The sequence below is a fragment of the Malaya genurostris genome, chromosome 2 (assembly GCF_030247185.1).
Source record: "Malaya genurostris strain Urasoe2022 chromosome 2, Malgen_1.1, whole genome shotgun sequence".
Taxonomy (NCBI): domain Eukaryota; kingdom Metazoa; phylum Arthropoda; class Insecta; order Diptera; family Culicidae; genus Malaya; species Malaya genurostris.
Window position 1 is genome coordinate 234,196,686 of NC_080571.1, and position 22,234 is coordinate 234,218,919.

The 22,234-nt window shown below is 39.3% G+C and overlaps 1 protein-coding gene across 3 annotated transcripts in view; it reads right to left on the reverse strand.

Annotated features, from left to right (window-relative positions):
• The window catches only part of LOC131428179 (solute carrier family 66 member 2), a 97,070-nt gene that overhangs the window by 5,855 nt on the left and 68,981 nt on the right, over positions 1 to 22,234 (reverse strand). For all 3 annotated transcript variants that reach the window (XM_058591899.1, XM_058591900.1, XM_058591897.1), the window contains 2 exons: positions 19,026 to 19,190; positions 18,800 to 18,954 (listed from right to left, as the gene is read on the reverse strand). In XM_058591899.1, the coding sequence (XP_058447882.1) occupies positions 18,800 to 18,954; positions 19,026 to 19,190 (320 nt within the window). The remainder of the gene's footprint in view (positions 1 to 18,799; positions 18,955 to 19,025; positions 19,191 to 22,234) is intronic.

Below are 22,234 nucleotides of genomic sequence, written 5' to 3' on the forward strand. Positions count from 1 at the left end.
CGAAATACATGTAGTTCTTGTTTCCTGGATGCGTGCTCAACACTAGAAGGCCCAACACTTAGTTTAGACCTAGACTGCTCAAAGGCAGTCAGAATGATGGAAAGAGAGAAAGTCAATAATATAAACTGTGACAGAATAAATAAAAGCTAGTGCAGTATTCCTAAGTGCATATATCGGTAAATAAAGAATTAAAAAAGTTCACAGAATTTCACGCGGTCCTTCCAGTGTTTACATATTGTGACTTTCCTGGGCAATCTAGTGTTAAATGCGCATCCTTACATTATATAATTTAACAAGCTTACTAACACCTAATTTTCTTTTATTTTTATCACGAGAAAATATCAAAATAAAAGATTATAGACAAAAACGATATGGATATACTAGGATGCTACAGGAATACCAAAAGGAAATTGAAAACAAATCAAGAGCCCCAGTGAAACGACGAAACATTGGTATGTTATTGTAATAAATCTTTTGATGACATATTAACTTTTGGTAAGTCACAATATTTCTATTTTTATTATTACTTTTATTATTATCATTATTATTATTGTTGTTGTTATTGTAATATTATAAATATTTATTTCTTTATTCTTGATAAATTATCACATTGAGATATTAACAGGTTTCTCCGGCATAATAAAAAAGCGATGCAAAAGGAAATGTAACGTAACTTCGACAAAGATAGAATTAATCAGAGCAGATTAGAATGGATAGTGTTAGTAGACCAAACATATCTACATCTATTTAGGAACTTTAAAGTAATAATCGTTTGTACCGCTTCAGACATATAAGACTATTTAGGAAAGCAGGGACAAGACCGAAGCGGATACAATGCGAAATTTGCAAAGTTTCATCGACGAGGACATTTAAGACACAGAAGCAGCTGGTAGGATGACAAAATACGAATACGACAGAGACGCACGACTCAATGATTGACTGGTTACAGGGTGAAGCACACACTTCCTGCTCAAGTGACAAATTCTCTGGCGAACTTGCAATAGAAGATACTCGTATCTTTCGTTGCAAATTGATAGCCGCAAAGGAATCTGTCGCTTGGGTTACATGCTGGAGGATTTCCTCCTTCGTTACTAGTGTTCATTTGGGCACCATAGCCTAGTTCGTCTGGTATGGAAAGTGTGGATCGTTGTAACCACCCCCCTCGGCCAGAGCAGCCCATAAAGGGGAAAAAAAAAATGTCTTTGGTACTTTATACTCATTTACAAATGTCAACAACTCGCATGAAAAAGACTTTAGTGTACGTGTATTCCCGGTGTGAAAAATTTAATTTTGAAAATGGTAAACAGTGAGTCCTTCAAGTGTAAGTAGTTTGAGCATTCGTTAGAAATTTTTTTCGGTTAGAATTTTTTACTACAAAGCAAAATGGATTATGATTTTGATTTAAAATAATCTATCTAATATGCCCGTTTTGTAAGCCTCACAAACCCACACCCACGATGTTAACGGTAGCTGGTGGTTTTCGCAGCCATTGAACTTCTGTAATTTGTAGATCTTGATGGCAAATGTCAAAAAAATCTTACTTCAGTATACCGGTCCTCAGTTTACTGAAGTATTATGCTATTTAATCCCCGATTAAACGTTCTTGGTTTTATTCAAGGTTCAATGAAACGTTTTTTAAAGAACTCCTTGGAAATATTTATGATAATAAGAGTAATATGCGAAAGGCTAGGCCAATAGGGGGATTAATAAAGGTTTTTGTTACTTGTTATAGAAACCTACATCTATCTATCTATCTATATATATAAAAATGCAGAGATCATTCTTTGTAATCGCATCACGTAAGAACGGATGAACGGATTAAGATGATTTTTTTTTGTTTGATCAGTTTTTACCCCCACCGGGTTCGTACATCAAAAAAATTAGGAAAACTTACCGGAAAAGTGGGAAAAACCAATAAAGTTATTTTGTATGGACAATGGAATTTTCCACTGAAAAAGTCGCCAATGATTGCTAGATCATTGATAGGTGTTTGGCGCATAACGAGTTGCATAAGTGTTTGGCCGTCGAAGAAAGGAATACTAGATCGTTGAAAGAATCTTTTGGCGCGCAACGAGTTGATTTGTGTGAAGTGCATGCTTGATTCATGTGGTTCGTCATTCCGAGCCACGTGCTTAATTGGGTATCAACATTGTTGCCCATTGCCGTTTCAACCTTCCGAGCGAACGGACGTGATTTGGATTTACTGCGAAAGCATTGAAAACCAGTTGTGTGTGTGATAAAGTGGTCGGACGATATTGTGTGATAGACAATAGTGCTTTTTCCTCTGAGAGGTTTTTTTTTTCGCATTATATAATAGAACAGTGCCTTATTGCGAGCGGTCGATCGAAACGGTACCGTTAGCCGATTATTGTTTCGCCGATCAAGGCCAAGTGTGAGGATTATAAACAAGCGGCCATTGTGTGAGGATTATAAATAAGTGTGCCTTTTCCTCTCGGAGGTTTTTTGCACACCATCAAAGCGGCGATACGCCGATCGACGAAGTCCAGCTTGGTGTCCAGCGTTGGATCTTAGTTAAGTATCTTTACGTCGTTTATTTTTATTTCTTTATTTGACCATTATATTTCCCCCCGAATCATTTGTTTTTGCGCGGAAGTAGTTCCGCTATGCCTATTTTAAATCCTGCCCCCCCGCTCCCGATGTTCAAATGGAGACTTCCCTTGTCAGTAAAAAGTCCCGCATAAAGAGCTATCCTGATGGGCTCGCACTACCGGCCGGGCCTTACGCGGTCTATTTCCGGACCAAATCAAAGGAAAAAAAACTGAATATTTTAAAAATATCGCGGGACCTGAATTCGCGATATAATACCATAAAAAGTATAGATAGAATACGGCCAGACAAGCTCAGGGTCCTGTTTACCAGCTCAAAACAGGCTAAAGAGCTTGTTCAAAAGGATCCTTTTACGCTGGAGTACCGCGTCTACGTGCCAGCTCGTGAAGTCGAAATCGACGGTGTGGTCACCGATTCGAGTTTGACTTGCGAGGATATTCTTAAGTACGGGGCGGGTTGTTTTAAAGACCCCTCACTTAAGAATGTCAAGATACTGGATTGCAAGCGATTGCATTCAGTATCGATCGCCGGGGATGGAACAAAGTCTTATCCCCAATCAGACTCTTATCGTGTGACCTTCGCCGGCTCGGCATTGCCCAACTACATCCTCTTGGACCGGGTTCGTTTGCCTGTTCGTTTATTTGTACCCCGGATAATGAATTGTACCAATTGCAAACAACTGGGGCATACAGCTACTCATTGCAGCAATAAGCCACGTTGTGCTAACTGTGGGGAAGCTCATGCGGACGGCTCTTGCGGTAAGGATGCTGAAAAGTGCCTCTACTGTAAGGAGGGTCCGCATGACCTCACTGACTGTCCCGCTTACAAACTGCGAGGAGATCGGATGAAGCGTTCCCTGAAGGAACACTCCAAGCGTTCCTTTGCCGAGATGGTTAAGAGTGCCACCCCTCCTAAACAGGCAACGAATCCATATGCCTGCTTGTCAACTGACGAGAGCGATTCTGACGACCCTTTGGAAGGTCCATCTTCAGCGGTCCCTCATAGCTGTAGGAAAAGAATAAATAAATCTTCTCATAAGCTACCTAGTAAGGGTTCGAAGGTGTCTTCCGAAGGGCTTCGAAAAGTTACAGCTAACGGGAATCGGGAAAAATCACCGAAGCAAAAAGCTCCTGGTCTCGGAAAACTCAATTCCGAGATGGAATTCCCACCGCTTCCAGGGACTAAAAAATCCCCAAGCGTCCCTGAAAATCCACCAGAGAACCAACTAGGTGCTGGACTTATAAAGTTCTCTGATGTTGTGGACTGGATTTTTACAACTTTCAATATTTCAGACCCTCTTAGAAGCATTTTAATTGCTTTCATGCCAACAGTAAAAACATATTTGAAGCAGTTGACTGCAAATTGGCCCCTTCTTTCAGCGATTGTATCTCTCGATGGCTAAATCATCCACCGAGGTCACGGATCTAATCACTGTTTTACAGTGGAATTGCAGAAGTATTATCCCAAAAATAGATTCATTTAAATTTCTAGTAAACAATCTGAAATGTGACGCATTTGCATTGTGCGAAACTTGGCTAACTTCTGAAATACCCTTAAACTTTCACGATTTTAACATTATTCGTCTGGATCGAGATAATCCCTATGGAGGAGTACTTTTGGGGATCAAAAAGTGCTATTCTTTCTATCGCATTAACCTCCCTTCGATACCAGGTATTGAAGTTGTCGCATGTCATGTTACAATCAAAGGTAAGGACCTTTGCATTGCTTCCATCTACATTCCCCCAAGAGCCTCGGTTGGGCATCGGTGGCTCAGTGATATCGTAGAACTCCTTCCTGCACCGACGTTGGTTTTTGGAGACTTTAACTCACACGGTACGGGATGGGGCTGTCTTCACGATGATAACAGATCAACTATGATCCATTATATCTGCGACAACTTCAATATGACAATCTTGAATACGGGAGAAATGACACGGATTCCTGCACCACCAGCAAGACCAAGTGCGCTGGATTTATCCCTTTGCTCGACATCGCTACGGTTGGATTGCACGTGGGAGGTAATTCCTGATCCCCATGGTAGCGATCATCTACCGATCGTAATATCAATCACCAGCGGCTCAAAACCATCGAAGACAATCAATGTTTCGTATGACCTCACACGAAATATTGATTGGAATAGCTATGCGACCTCGATATCTGAGAAACTTGAAAGAACTCAACAACTTCCTCCGGAGGAAGAGTACACGTTTTTGGCTGGCTTGATTCTCGACACCGCGACTCACGCTCAGACGAAACGTGTACCCGGCGCGAAAACTAACATCCGTCCTCCCAACCCGTGGTGGGACAACGAGTGCACAAATTTAAACGCGGAGAGAGCCTCCGCGTATAAAATATTCAGAAAAAATGGAACACCTGATAATTACCGGAATTACGCGGCGTTAGACGTTAAAACTAAGAACTTGATTAGAGCCAAGAAACGCGGTTACTGGCGTCGGTTTATAGACGGCTTAACGAAAGAAACATCTATGAGCACTCTTTGGAACACAGCCCGACGAATGCGCAATCATAACACCACGAATGAAAGCGAGGAATATTCCAACCACTGGATATTCGATTTCGCTAAAAAAGTCTGCCCAGACTCTGTTCCGGAACAGAAGATCACCCGCGCCGCGACACCAAATACAAACGAAACACCGTTTTCGATGGTAGAGCTATCACTTGCACTCTTGTCATGTAACAATAAAGCCCCGGGATTAGACAGAATAAAATTCAACTTGTTGAAAAATCTGCCAGACCCCGCCAAAAGGCGCTTGTTGAGTTTATTCAATAAGTTCCTTGAGGACAACATTGTTCCACATGACTGGAGACAAGTGAAAGTGATCGCCATTCAAAAACCAGGAAAATCAGCCTCCGATCACAATTCGTATCGGCCGATTGCTATGCTTTCCTGTATCCGGAAATTGTTCGAGAAAATGATTCTCTTCCGTCTAGACAATTGGGTTGAAACTAATGGCTTACTTTCAGATACACAATTTGGTTTCCGCAGGGGTAAAGGAACGAACGATTGTCTTGCGTTGCTCTCAACAGAAATTCAAATGGCATTTGCTCGTAAAGAACAAATGGCGTCAGTTTTCCTTGACATTAAGGGGGCTTTTGACTCAGTTTCTATAAATATCCTATCTGAGAAGCTGCATCACCATGGTCTTTCGCCAGTTTTGAACAACTTTTTACATAATCTATTGTCTGAGAAACACATGTATTTCGCGCATGGTGATTTGTCGACAATACGATTCAGTTACATGGGTCTTCCTCAGGGCTCATGCTTAAGCCCCCTTCTATACAATTTTTACGTAAACGACATCGATAAATGTATCAATACATCTTGCACGCTAAGACAACTTGCCGACGACAGCGTTGTGTCTATTATAGGACCCAAAGCTGGCGATCTGCAAGGGCCGTTACAAGATACTCTTGCCAACTTATCCACATGGGCTCTTCAAATGGGTATCGAGTTCTCTACGGAGAAAACTGAGCTGGTTGTATTTTCAAGGAAGCGAGAACCAGCACAACTACAGCTTCAACTAGGGGGTGAAAACATAGCTCAGGTCTTCACATTTAAATATCTCGGGGTCTGGTTCGACTCCAAAGGCACCTGGGGATGTCACATTAGGTATCTGAAAAGAAAATGCCAACAAAGAATCAACTTTCTTCGTACAATAACCGGGTCGTGGTGGGGTGCCCATCCAGGAGACCTGATCAGGCTGTACCAAACAACGATATTGTCCGTGATGGAATACGGATGCTTTTGCTTCCGATCCGCGGCGAACACTCATTTCATCATGCTGGAAAGAATTCAGTATCGTTGTTTGCGTATTGCCTTGGGTTGCATGCAATCGACTCATACGATGAGCCTCGAAGTGCTGGCGGGTGTTCTCCCATTGAAAAACCGGTTCTGGGATCTCTCATATCGTTTGCTCATTCGATGCGACATTTTGAATCCTCTGGTGATTGAAAATTTCGAAAGGTTAGTTGAGCTTAATTCTCAAACCCGTTTTATGTCCTTGTATTTTGATTACATGGCTCAGAATATTAATCCTTCTTTGTTTGTTTCCAACCGTGCTCATTTCTTGGATACTTCTGATTCTACTGTGTTTTTCGACACATCCATGAGAGAAGAAATTCGTGGAATTCCGGCTCACGTGCGCCCTCAAGTGGCCCCAAATATTTTTTATAATAAATTTAGAACAGTCAACTGTGAAAAGGTGTTTTACACTGACGGATCAAACATCAACGAGTCCACAGGCTTCGGCATCTTCAATCAAAACATCACCGCTTCTTACAAACTCAGTGATCCGGCTTCAGTTTACGTCGCAGAATTAGCTGCTATTCAGTACACCCTCGAGATCATTGAAACGTTGCCCAAAGACCATTACTTCATTGTCACGGACAGTCTAAGCTCAATAGAAGCTCTCCGGGCAATGAAGCCAGGAAAGTATCCCCCATATTTCCTGGGGAAAATACGGGAACATTTGAGTACTTTATCTGAACGGTCTTATTTAATATCGTTAGTCTGGGTCCCTTCGCATTGTTCCATTCCGGGCAATGAAAAGGCAGACTCATTGGCTAAAGTGGGCGCATTAGAAGGTGATATTTATGAAAGACCAATCTGCTTCAATGAATTTTTCAGTATCTCTCGTCAGAAAACTCTCGAAAGTTGGCAAACTTCATGGAGCAATGACGAACTGGGACGATGGCTACACTCCATTATCCCTAAGGTATCGACGAAACCTTGGTTCAAGGGGATGAACGTGAGTCGTGATTTCATTCGCGTTATGTCACGACTCATGTCAAATCACTATACATTCAACGCACATCTCCGGCGTATCGGGATCGTGGAGAACGGGCTCTGCACCTGTGGCGACGGTTATCAGGACATCGAGCATGTCGTGTGGTCGTACGTAGAGTATCGCGACGCCAGGTCGAAGCTACTGGAATCCCTCAGGGCCCGAGGTAGACCGCCTGAGGTTCCGGTTCGGGATGTGTTGACGAGTCGGGATAGTTCATATATGCTTCTCATATACCAGTTTCTCAAACACATTAATATACAAGTGTAATCTGTTACATCTGGCTTAGAAAGTTCCTCCTATTTATCGACGTTGTTTCAACTGTGGCTAAGAATTATTTCTCAACTGCAGGTTCGACACTAACTTCCGCCGATTATCCCGATTCCTCATCTGTCCACCATCTTCATCGGAACTAACAAGATCTTTTTGCTGTCACTAACCTTCGCTTCCCCCCTCCCCGTCTCTTCACCATCTCGATGTCAACTAATTAGATCTCTGTCGTTTTAGTCATTTCATTCCCATATCCCCTTTTTACTCCGTTTTCCGCAATATTTACTTCGCTATATATTTTTTTTCATTTTCTTCTGTAACAACAGCATCATCGCCCACGGAAACTTATCAACAGCATGCGGGCCACCCGCCGGGTATTCGTAACCTGGGGGTGTTTCCCGCGGACCCACACGGACCGAAGAATGCGGCCAACATGAATATTCACCAACGCCATATGGAAGACTCATGAAATATTCAATTCACCGGCCGATCACATGAAGGCTGGATCTGCCAAAGTCAACCACTGCGACCCAAATATGACATTACTTAATGATACAACCCTAGTTTTAAGTTAGTCGTAAATTTTAAATTAGTAAAAGCCCTTGGCATCTTAGAGCTTAAGCAGTGTGCCTTAAACATTATATTCTTGAATAAAAAAAAAACATTGTTGCCTACTACATGACTGGTGGAATTCCAGAATGTGTGTAATGGAGTCAGATGAATACTATTGGTCATTGGGAATCAACAAAAAGTTTGTGCTCTAGAAGCGCTGAAATCAAACTAAGAGATTTTTCTTGCATTTTGCTTTCGAATGATTTAGATTACACAAAGCGCACATAATAAGTGGCAATTAGATATCAATATTCAAATGGATTGATACTATTTCTCTAAATTGTATACAACATCGTCAATCTGGTAGATGATGCTACAAGAACTCACTGCCTCTCAATGCATGAACCGTGAAAGATTTTTTCTCCATTTTTTCGCTCCATCTCATACGTTGAGTATTTCACGGCTAGATACAGTTTTGCAATAATCGGCGCTGTGTGGAATTTAATAAGGGATAATCGCAATTTGACAATTATCCCAGAAAATCGAACCGATGAATCAACTTGATCATTCTCATACTAGGTTACAATATTACGAAACCTTTGTGTTGAGCATTCACAGATATTTTCATAGACACATCTTATGCCGAAGTTATATGTACATAGTTAGAATAGGCGACAATAGTAAAATGATTCTATCACAATTATCCACTGCCCGTATAGAATCGGATCGCAAAACGAGAATTGCTTCAGAGCGAATTCCTACCCCAACGTGCTAACCCGTGATGTTCAGAAGGGTTGTCGAGAGAAAATCGTTTTCGCACTGGTGTCCATTCTGTGTTAAATGGACCATGTAGGTGTTTTGTTACTGAGATGATATTCGTCTCTCTTTGATGGCACTGATTGAATCGTGTGAAGAGTTGCTAGAGAGCGTTCTTTGATACGATAAAAGCCATTCTTGCTGAGAAGAATGCTTAAATTGGTAAGTTCAATATCAACTTAAAATGTAAGCGTCGTCTCTCCAAGGCACCAGAAATCCTTCGTATCTAAAAATATCCACTTTATTAGAACGTGTGCATTTACTTCAATGCAATAAGACGAATGATGTTGTTTACATCCAGTTTTATAAAGAGTTGGATGCAATTCAATTCGCAAAAGACAATAATAATGTGCATTATGTGGAACACGAGAACATTAACTACAACATTCCAGTATATATGGATGATAGTGCTATAGAAGTGCGTGTGCATGATCTTCACTCAAGCGTCACCGATTCTTATATTCGCAAAACTATGTCCCAATACGGAGAGATTCTCTCTATCGAAAAAGAAAAGTGGAAAATTTTTTCCCCGGTATTCTAAATGGTGTACGTTTATTACGCATACACTTGAAGAAGCCTATACCTTCTTATGTGATTTTCGGTCAAGATACAAGAATTCCGTGCAAATCACTTGTTACCTATGACAATCAGATGGCCACATGTCAATATTGCCAAAAAGCTGTTCACTACGGTAAGCCATGTAATAAACTGGACAAGGAGACAACTATTAGTTCGTGCTCGCATCTCACACGACGCAATCGAAAATCATTTACGGTCGCAAGTCATTTACGGTCGAAACAACAGAAGACAATACAGTACAGTGAACAATAGAGTGCACGAAAGGACAAATACGATTTAACAAAGCCTGAAACTTGGCCTACAAGACCAAATTCAATTTGTATAGATTTCAAGCGTTGCAAAGTTAGACCAGTAGCAAATGAAATTGAAATTTTACTTAAAGACCGAATGCATCTAGACGCTAATGATGTAACTGAGATTCAATTCAACAAAGCGTCTAACTGTGTGTACATTATGTTTAAACGTGAAAGCGATGCAATTGCATTCGCTTCGGTTAACAACGAGGTGCACAGTGTTGAGTGTGATAACATTAAATACAAAATCCCTGTGCACATGGTGGACAATGCCATAAAAGTACGCGTGCATGACCTCCCCCCGCAGGCCACCGATCAGTACGTTCGGGAGAATATGCCGCAGTACGGTGAAATCCTTTCCATCGAAAGGGAAGTATGGCGGAATTTTTTCCCCGGTATCCGGAATGGCGAGTGGTACGTATGCATCTACGTAAGGCAATTCCATCTTACATCATTTGTGGTCAAGGTGGGACACGTCCGTGTAAAACGCTATTTACCTATGAAAATCTGCTGGTTACATGCCAGTTGTGTGAACAACCTGCACACCACGGTAAACCTTGCACTGAAACTGCGAAAAGGACATCTTCAACCAAAGACAAGGTCAACCGTTCAACAATGGAAACTAGTGAGCGCAGTACTCCTGTTTCACCATCAAACCAACCAGCAACTGCAACCAATGTACAACAAGGCGCATTTACAGCAACTAGCAACGAGCTCAAGACTGCGAACATCAAGAAAAACGAAAAGAAGACGGAAATCAACAACAAAACCACCGATGCGGTAATGAATGACGAGACAAGTCACGAACAAAGTGCCCCTCAACCCTCGCAGGAGGGAAATGGAAGCTCCTCTCCTCCTAGAAAAAGAGTGACAACGAGATCCACTTCAAAAAATGCATTATTTAAAAAATCGGCTAATTCGGCCACGTAAAGCTTGTACGCAAATAGGCCTGAATAAAAATACATTTTAAATAAAAAACCTGTTTTAATCCACCTAGTGGTGTAATGATGCCTTTCTCATATCAATCAAACTATCATATATAATACTGTGGTATTCTTCAAAATTATTTTTCTTCGATTCTTAAAAGAATAATCGAAATAGATTTGTTTGACCATGTACTGATAAAAACTATCAATTGGAAAAGATTTGAGGTCGATTTAGAAAACTTTTTACGGTTTTTCGCTCTTTTCAGTAATGGTATAAATTTTTAACACACTTTACCCTATATTTCCGGATCCGGAAGTCGGATCCGGATGAAATTCAGGAATTACGTATGGGACCACAGGGCCTTTCATTTGAACCTAAGTTTGTGAAAATCGGTCGCGCCATCTATGAGAAAAGTTATAACACATATTTTCTTATTTTTGCACATTTTACCCCATAAAGTTAGTGCATAAAACGTTACATACACACATACGCACATACACACACACACACAAACACACACACAGACATTTTGCGTACTCGACGAACTGAGTCGAATGGTATATGACACTCGGCCCTCCGGGCCTCGGTTCAAACGTCGGTTTTTACAGTGATTGCATAACCTTTCTATATGAGAAAGGCAAAAAAAAAAATTCTTCGATTCTTAAAAGAATAACCGAAATCGGTTTGTTTGACCGTCTACTGATAAAAACCATCAAATTGGAAAAGATTTGAGGTCGATTTAGAAATTTTTTTAGGGTTTTTACCCATTTTCAGTGATGGTGTACAATTTTTAACACACTTTACCCTATATTTCCTGATCCGGAAGTCGGATCCGCATGAAATTCAGGAATAACGCATGGGACCACAGGACTTTTCATTTGAACCTAAGTTTGTGAAAATCGGTCGCGCCATCTATGAGAAAAGTTCAAACACATATTTTCTTTTTTTTGCACATTTTACCCCATAACTCTCGAATCGGAAGTCGGATCCAAATAATATTCAGGAATTTTGTATGGGACCTCAAGACCTTTCATTTGAATCTTAGTTTGTGAAAATCGATTCAGCCATCTCAGAGAAAAGTTAGTGCACTTATTTTCACAATTTTTTGCACATTTTACCCCATAATTCCGGAACCGGAAGTCGGATCCAAATAATATTCAGGAATTTTGTATGGGACCACAAGACCTTTCATTTGAATCTAAGTTTGTGAAAATCGGTTCAACCATCTCCGAGAAAAGTTAGTGCAAAAAAAACGTTACATACACACATACGCACATACACACACACACACACACATACACACACAGACATTTTGCGTACTCGACGAACTGAGTCGAATGGTATATGACACTCGGCCCTCCGGGCCTCGGTTCAAACGTCGGTTTTCACAGTGATTGCATAACCTTTCTATATGAGAAAGGCAAAAAGGCGAAAAAAAATTTTTTCTTCGATTCTTAAAAGAATAACCGAAATCGGTTTGTTTGACCGTCTACTGATAAAAACCATCAAATTGGAAAAGATTTGAGGTCGATTTAAAAAAATTTTTAAGGTTTTTCCCAATTTTCAGTGATGGTGTACAATTTTTAACACACTTTACCCTATATTTCCGGATCCGGAAGTCGGATCCGCATGAAATTCAGGAATAACGTATCGGACCACAGGACCTTTCATTTGAATCTAAGTTTGTGAAAATCGGTCGCGCCATCTATGAGAAAAGTTCAAACACATATTTTATTTTTTTTGCACATTTTACCCCATAACTCTCGAACCGGAAGTCGGATCCAAATAATATTCAGGAATTTTGTATGGGACCTCAAGACCTTTCATTTGAATCTAAGTTTGTGAAAATCGGTTCAGCCATCTCTGAAAAAAAGTTAGTGCACTTATTTTCACAATTTTTTGCACATTTTACCCCATAATTCCGGAACCGGAAGTCGGATCCAAATAATATTCAGGAATTTTGTATGGGACCTCAAGACCTTTCATTTGAATCTAAGTTTGTGAAAATCGGTTCAGCCATCTCTGAGAAAAATTAGTGCACTTATTTTCACAATTTTTTGCATATTTTACCCCATAATTCCGGAACCGGAAGTCGGATCCAAATAATATTCAGGAATTTTGTATGGGACCTCAAGACCTTTCATTTGAATCTAAGTTTGTGAAAATCGGTTCAGCCATCTCTGAGATAAATTAGTGCACTTATTTTCACAATTTTTTGCACATTTTACCCCATAATTCCGGAACCGGAAGTCGGATCCAAATAATATTCAGGAATTTTGTATGGGACCTCAAGACCTTTCATTTGAATTTAAGTTTGTGAAAATCGGTTCAGCCATCTCTGAGATAAGTTAGTGCACTTATTTTCACAATTTTTTGCACATTTTACCCCATAATTCCGGAACCGGAAGTCGGATCCAAATAATATTCAGGAATTTTGTATGGGACCACAAGACCTTTCATTTGAATCTAAGTTTGTGAAAATCGGTTCAGCCATCTCCGAGAAAAGTTAGTGCAAAAAAAACGTTACATACACACATACGCACATACACACACACACACACACACATACACACACAGACATTTTGCGTACTCGACGAACTGAGTCGAATGGTATATGACACTCGGCCCTCCGGGCCTCGGTTCAAACGTCGGTTTTTACAGTGATTGCATAACCTTTCTATATGAGAAAGGCAAAAAAAAAAATTCTTCGATTCTTAAAAGAATAACCGAAATCGGTTTGTTTGACCGTCTACTGATAAAAACCATCAAATTGGAAAAGATTTGAGGTCGATTTAGAAATTTTTTTAGGGTTTTTACCCATTTTCAGTGATGGTGTACAATTTTTAACACACTTTACCCTATATTTCCTGATCCGGAAGTCGGATCCGCATGAAATTCAGGAATAACGCATGGGACCACAGGACTTTTCATTTGAACCTAAGTTTGTGAAAATCGGTCGCGCCATCTATGAGAAAAGTTCAAACACATATTTTCTTTTTTTTGCACATTTTACCCCATAACTCTCGAATCGGAAGTCGGATCCAAATAATATTCAGGAATTTTGTATGGGACCTCAAGACCTTTCATTTGAATCTTAGTTTGTGAAAATCGATTCAGCCATCTCAGAGAAAAGTTAGTGCACTTATTTTCACAATTTTTTGCACATTTTACCCCATAATTCCGGAACCGGAAGTCGGATCCAAATAATATTCAGGAATTTTGTATGGGACCACAAGACCTTTCATTTGAATCTAAGTTTGTGAAAATCGGTTCAACCATCTCCGAGAAAAGTTAGTGCAAAAAAAACGTTACATACACACATACGCACATACACACACACACACACACATACACACACAGACATTTTGCGTACTCGACGAACTGAGTCGAATGGTATATGACACTCGGCCCTCCGGGCCTCGGTTCAAACGTCGGTTTTCACAGTGATTGCATAACCTTTCTATATGAGAAAGGCAAAAAGGCGAAAAAAAATTTTTTCTTCGATTCTTAAAAGAATAACCGAAATCGGTTTGTTTGACCGTCTACTGATAAAAACCATCAAATTGGAAAAGATTTGAGGTCGATTTAAAAAAATTTTTAAGGTTTTTCCCAATTTTCAGTGATGGTGTACAATTTTTAACACACTTTACCCTATATTTCCGGATCCGGAAGTCGGATCCGCATGAAATTCAGGAATAACGTATCGGACCACAGGACCTTTCATTTGAATCTAAGTTTGTGAAAATCGGTCGCGCCATCTATGAGAAAAGTTAAAACACATATTTTATTTTTTTTGCACATTTTACCCCATAACTCTCGAACCGGAAGTCGGATCCAAATAATATTCAGGAATTTTGTATGGGACCTCAAGACCTTTCATTTGAATCTAAGTTTGTGAAAATCGGTTCAGCCATCTCTGAAAAAAAGTTAGTGCACTTATTTTCACAATTTTTTGCACATTTTACCCCATAATTCCGGAACCGGAAGTCGGATCCAAATAATATTCAGGAATTTTGTATGGGACCTCAAGACCTTTCATTTGAATCTAAGTTTGTGAAAATCGGTTCAGCCATCTCTGAGAAAAATTAGTGCACTTATTTTCACAATTTTTTGCATATTTTACCCCATAATTCCGGAACCGGAAGTCGGATCCAAATAATATTCAGGAATTTTGTATGGGACCTCAAGACCTTTCATTTGAATCTAAGTTTGTGAAAATCGGTTCAGCCATCTCTGAGATAAATTAGTGCACTTATTTTCACAATTTTTTGCACATTTTACCCCATAATTCCGGAACCGGAAGTCGGATCCAAATAATATTCAGGAATTTTGTATGGGACCTCAAGACCTTTCATTTGAATTTAAGTTTGTGAAAATCGGTTCAGCCATCTCTGAGATAAGTTAGTGCACTTATTTTCACAATTTTTTGCACATTTTACCCCATAATTCCGGAACCGGAAGTCGGATCCAAATAATATTCAGGAATTTTGTATGGGACCACAAGACCTTTCATTTGAATCTAAGTTTGTGAAAATCGGTTCAGCCATCTCCGAGAAAAGTTAGTGCAAAAAAACGTTACATACACACATACGCACATACACACACACATACACACACACACAGACATTTTGCGTACTCGACGAACTGAGTCGAATGGTATATGAAACTCGGCCCTCCGGGCCTCGGTTCAAAAGTCGGTTTTCACAGTGATTGCATAACCTTTCTATATGAGAAAGGCAAAAAAGGAGACAACTACACCAAAGGACAACGGTGCTTCCTTCACACCAACCCCAAGCAATCCAAGTACACCTGTGACAGCCACCAACAACAATGAAGCATCCCCTTCAACGAATCCATCATCATCCCCTATAGAACAAAGAACACCAGCCGCAGTTAACAACTTACCCTCCAACCAACCAGCAATTGCAACCAATTTACAACAAGGTGCATCTACAGCAACTAGCAACGAAAAGAAGACGGAAATCGACAACAATACCATCGATGCGGCAATGGATGACGAGACGAACCACTAACGAAGTGCCCCTCAATCCTCGCAGGAGGGTGACAACGAGATCCTACTCAAAAAAAAAATTATTTACAAAATCGGCTCAATCGGTCACGTAAAGCTTGTACGCAAATAGGACTGAATAAAAAATAGCTTTTAAATAAAAAAAACCCTAGCAATGTGGGTATTTTTGGAACGGGATTGATGAGTAGAAGTCGGAAACGGCGTTTGATTTTGATTCTGAATTTCAAGACTTCGGGTTTCTTGATATTCTTTGAAAACCCTTACAACATGAGTATTTCCGGAACGGGATTGATAAGTAGCGGAAAATGATGTTTAAGGTGGTTTTGAAATTCAAGATAACAATTTCCGGTTTCTTGATATTCCTTGAAATCCTTTACAATATGGGTATTTTCTAAAAGAATTGATGAAAAGGTGTCGGGAAACAATGTTCAGGGTCGTTCCAAAATCCAAGATGGTGACTTCCGTATCATCTATATTCCTTGAAATCCCTCACAGTATGGGTATTTTGAGAAAGGATTTAATGTGGTGCCATAAAAGCGATGTTTATGGTCGTTCTGAATCCAAAATGACCACTTCCGATCTATTGATGTTCCTTGAAAATACTCGCAATATGGATATTTTCAGAACAGATTTTGTGTGAAGGTGTCGGAAAAAAAGATATTTGTGGTTGTTTTGAAATCCAATTCTTTCCGAAAATCCCACATTGTAAGAGTTTTCAAAGAATATCAAGAAACCGGAAGTCGCCATCTTGAATTTCAGAACCACCTCGAACATCATTTTTCGGAATCTACTCTTTAAACCAGTTCCAAAAATACCCATATTGTAGTAGTTTCCATGGAATATATATGAGCCGGAAATCGCTTTCGATGTATGCCAAAACCTCTTTTTACGAAGTAGGATCGTGAAAAAAGTTTACGTTATTTGGGATTTGGTTCGTAAAAAGAGGTAACGTATACAAAGTGTTCGTAAACGGAGGTTTGGGTGTATAGCTAAAACAATTTAAAAGCGTATATCAAACATCAGGTTCTTGATAAACATCAAACACCAGAATATGGTTTTGTAAGTTCAAAGCAATTATTTTCCTCTCCTAGATGAGACTGTTCTTGAGATATTTAGTCAGAAAACTCCAATTTTCATTAAATTGTGCCATTTACACCAAATTGCAGTATAAAACTATAAACTCCGCAAAAATCTTGTCCAAAAACAAATTGTAGGAAATTAATAGCACATTGCAAGAAAAATATGCACGGAGATAAAAAGTTCAATGTTTTTTCCAGCATTTGATCAAAATTTGATCAGTGCCTTCTTCGTTTTCAAAAAGACACTAAAGACTGTCCCAGAAAGTATGGACGCACTTTGATTTCGCTGTAAATAATTCACAAATTTTATTCGATATACTGATAATATTAGACCACAACAACAGAATATTATTCTCAACATTTGCTACTTAGCCATTGTAGACAAGCTGGCACACCTTCTTGCGAACGTTCCTCATTAAATTCCGTACAGACTTCTTGGCGACAAGTTTTGACACTTTTTTCCAATCTTTTTCGAACTCTTGAATGGTTTCGGCTGCCGAGACATGTTTCCTAAGATGTGCCTTCGTTAATGCCCAAAATTCTTCAACTGGTCGAAGTTGTGGGCAATTTGGTGGATTCGTGTCTTTTGGGACGAAAGTGACATTTTTGGTAGTATACCATTCTACCGTTGATTTCGAGTAGTGGCAAGAAGCAAGATCTGGCCAGAAGACAACAGGATCCTTGTGGCTTCGAATCGTGGGTAGAAGTCGTTATTGTAAACATTCCTTGATGTATATTTCGCTGTTCATTGAAGCAGTGGTGATGAAGGGAATCTTACCGCAGCCACAAATTGCATGCCAGACCATAGCTTTCTTACCAAATTTTTCGACTTCAATCGATGTCTCGGACTGGTTTAACACTTGCCCTTCTCGCAACGTATAATATTGTGATCCCGGCAAGGATTTGTAATCGAGTTTCACGTAGGTTTCGTCGTTCATGATTATGCAGTTCAAATTTCCAGCAAGAATCGTATTGTACAGCTTTGGAACCCTCGGCCTGATCGATGCTTTTTGTTTCGGACTACGTTTAAGTTCTTTCTGCTTCTCATAGGTTCGTAGATTTAATCGTTCTTTAGCACGAAGAACATTTGAATTCGAGGTGCCCAATTTTTTTCTCCACATCCCGAACTGAAACTTCCTTCTTTTTCTCGAACGCCTTCAGTATACGTTTATCCAACTGAGGGTTAGCAGGACCTCCTCACCGAACTTCCTGATTCGCACGGCTTTTTCACTTACCCCTTCCATTATCTTTCTCAGTGACAGTCCGCGTTCTGTGCACCATTTGTACACAATTTTTCGACGTTGTTCTGCTGAAAGTCCAAGCATGTCGAAAAAAACAAATGAAAACAAATAAACAACTGCACAAGTGGTTAGAGAAGAGTGTAAACAACAGGACGCCGCCATACAAATTGACAGATTCTGAACCATTGCGAAACGGCAGCGGTTTTTGGTTGCGTCCATACTTTCTGGGACAGTCTTTAATCAAGTGTTGGTTCTTAAAATTACATTTTCTGCAACTACTTTTTCCACCCTTCTGAAAAGTCAGCCTTGACACCAAATTGGTCTGTTCGACCGTGCAAAACAAATGGTTTGCTATGCTGAAAACGTGTGCCAAATTCTATCCAAAGCGCAGTATATGATGTCTGATGACTTGTTGCCCATTTCGAGGATTGCTCTTAAACTTTATGAGGTCAATTTCAATTCGAGCACTTTTGGCAAGACTAACAAAAGAAATTAACCATACCCATTGATAACGTTTATCATTCGAAGCCTTCACTGTATATTCATGCAATCGCCTTAGTGCACGCTATTAACTTTATGATTCATTTTATGTGCGTAGAATAAAAATAGAATTTGAAGAACGTAAACTGTTTCAACTCACCTGTAGTGTACCGCAGATCCAGAACTGCGTCGGCGCGTGCCTAAAGATAAAGTAACCAGTCTTGAACATATCACCGGCAGTCCACATGATTACCATGCAGATGCTCATACCGTGCGTGGACTTATTTTTGTAGTTCCTGAGGAACTGGGGTGCACCTAAAAGCGAAGTAGTTTCAGTTAATGTTTCGTTAGCACCGATACTGCTCCGATTGATACTGTTTACTTACCCAGCATAGCCTCGGTGAAAACAGCGAAAAATCCGATGGTTTCCATGAACCAGGTCACGGACAGCATCAAATAGGTGATGGCCGCTCCGACTACCCACACCACTAGCATAAAGTCCAAGTATGACTGGAAGTCCGTCCAACTCCAGAAGTATCGTGAGTCGAAATCTGTGAAATGAAAGAATGAGCAATGAAATAATTAGAGCTGGCTGATGATTGTCAAGAGACATGCTAACAAGTCACCCTTGAATGAGTGAATGGTGATGGATAATTGACTGCATGAATAGAAAATGACCGAATCGCTCCATGGACATGACACCAGCATAGTGTAATTATTAGTAATGCGTTGAACATCGCAGAACAAATGGACGATCATGAGTGTGTTGAAACGGCACAACATCTGAATATCTTAGGTTAGGTAGAAAGGATGTGACGAAACTGATGGGTTATAATTCATTGCATGATGAAGCGAAACACCGATGAAACTTGTGACAGCACATTTTATCTAGCCCTAATACCGGCCCATATCCCGGAATTGTTATGGGAGTGGCCCCGAAGACATTAACAATGCCAGGATGAGGGGCTTTTTCCCATTCCGACTAAGGTAATTTAATATACACTAGTGAAAGAAATACTCCGTCATTGTGTTTACCAAGGCATTTCTGCTATGTTGATAGAATTTCGCTGTCAAATCCAACGACTGGTACTGGTTGCGTGTTTGGCTGGGAATAAAAAAAGTCCTTCCATCCATTCCTTGAAATCCACCAAGCTCGATATGGTAATTGATTAACCCGGAATGGGCAAGAAAAGATCTAGGCTGTTACACAAATCGCAAGGGACGCATGTTTAGGTTTATGAAAATGGATTAACAAAAACAAGGTTTACCCATGAGGGAAACAGGATTGCTACAGTAAAACTTGCAGACCGATAAGAATTCATGGACTGATCAACCTTGCACTTACTTCAACGGCGAAAAGGCAGCTGGGCTCTTACGAAACACGCGAGACTGCATTCATTACTTGGTCAAGTGCTTGGATTGAGTAAAAATTCGATAACTTTGATTAAATTTTCGATTATTGAACTATTTTTATTTTCCTGATTTACCCTGCCTTCCATCTATTCTCTATTGTTCAAAGCGAACTGAAAAATTCAGCGTTTAGAAGTTATTTTAAACTAAATCCATGAAATTGTCATGGTATCTTAACATATCTCAATATTGCGAATACAATTATTCGCATTAAGGGACATTTTTTCAAAACCATAGATTTCGGATTGTCATTCGACAATTCAGAATTTTATCGCCAATTTAAACGGGGTGACTTATAATTGACCCTATTTTATTCCTGAGAAATAAAATTTACTTAAAAATCAATTTTTAATATTTAACGAGCATTTAATAGGAACTTGCTTATAACTAATTTTGACAAATTTCGCGCTAAATCGTATTTGGAGTTGGCAACACCGTCTCAGATTTTGATGAAACTTTTTGGACATCTAACTAGACTTTGTAAAACTTTGCATACCTGGAATCTGATCTAGACTGTCTTTTAAAATGAGCAAAACTTTGTCTACGAACTATTTTCAAACGGTTATTGTCGAAAAATATCAAATCGAACAAAAAAGTTTTGTATTAGAGATTTTCCAAATATACTATACACTGAGCACGAATTTACGTACCGCATAACTCTGTAAATTCGCATAAAAAACCGCATAACTCTGAAACTTCGCATAAAAAACCGCATAGAAAAGACCGCATAAAAAAGACCCTATCAATATGGATCACTCTTGCGATTCACGAGGGACATCACAGTAAAGTGCGGTGGCAAAAAAGGTTACTAATACACAACATATTTCTTATGGGGACGGGTATAGCGTGATGGGTAAGTCGATGCCCTTTCACGCAGCCCACCTGGGTTCGATTCCCAACCCCGCACATAGGGTCAGAAAATTGTTCTGGCCCGAAGAGGCGAATGACCTTAAGGTTAAAACCTCTATAATCGAAACAAAAAAAAACATATTTCTTAATGCACATATGACAACTTTCCCAATCAGTACACTGAACCAAACAACTCCAAATATATGGAATATTTAGCGAAATACACTGCACGAAAAAATAAGCTGTGAATGAAATGAAAATCACTATTTATATAAATGTGTGTGAAGTGTGCACGCAGAACTAAACAAATTAATCTTAATGCTAATTCCAGAATTTTACCGGCATTTCCGAATTAAGTATTACAATTTCTTGATTTGAAAAACAATTCCATTTGTATTCATGTTTGCTGTGAAGTGATAAAAATATACAATATCTGGTTGTTTAATAAATAAATAAATGCTTCAAAACAAGATAATTTAGTATAAAATAACGTAACTTGTAATTCGCCTCAACGAGAGCTATCAATTTTAGTAAAAGTAATAATTATAACTTTTTCTAATGCTTGCTGTATTGCACTTATCATATTATTTAATAACATTTTTTCAGTACTAAGCAAACTTTCTATTTGTCGAATTTTGGAATGATTCGTCTATTGAATGAAATTTAACTACTTATTAGAAAATAAATATCAAAATTCAAATTTTAAACTATTCGCAAAAAAGTTCACAGCAATGGTCAGATCGCTTAGTATATGAAGTTTTAATTCATAGACAATATCGTCTTTTCAGCACTATTCATAACATTCACGAGCAAAGTTGACTACTGCTTTAACACTCTTGATAGTGAAGACGGTAGGTCTAAAAAAGCGTAATTCTACATAATTTATATAAAAATATAAAAATATAAACAAGTTCACACCTCTATGTGTGCATCATGCTCAATTATTTTTGACATTTCACTTCTAGGTGCACGCTAAACGCAAACTGCTTAACATGACAGAACTAATAGCCTGTTTCGTCACTAGATGGTGTTACTGTGATATCTTTTCCGATTTGTATTAGTTTCGTTAAAGTGATCCATATTGATATATCATATTTTGAATTTTCGCAAAATCAGTCAAACTTTCGGAAAAGTATTCAGAAAATTTTTATCGAGTAAAATACTGCAAAATTCGGTTTTAAAAAGTTTAGGTCGATTTACAAAAATAACACCTTTTGATGAATTTTGTCCCAAGATACGTGTTCCCTACCAATCGTTCATACATTTCAAGATGGGTATTTCTAAGGAAAAAAAATCTTTTCATGACCAAACTGGATTTTTCTCCATTGTCTTTTCA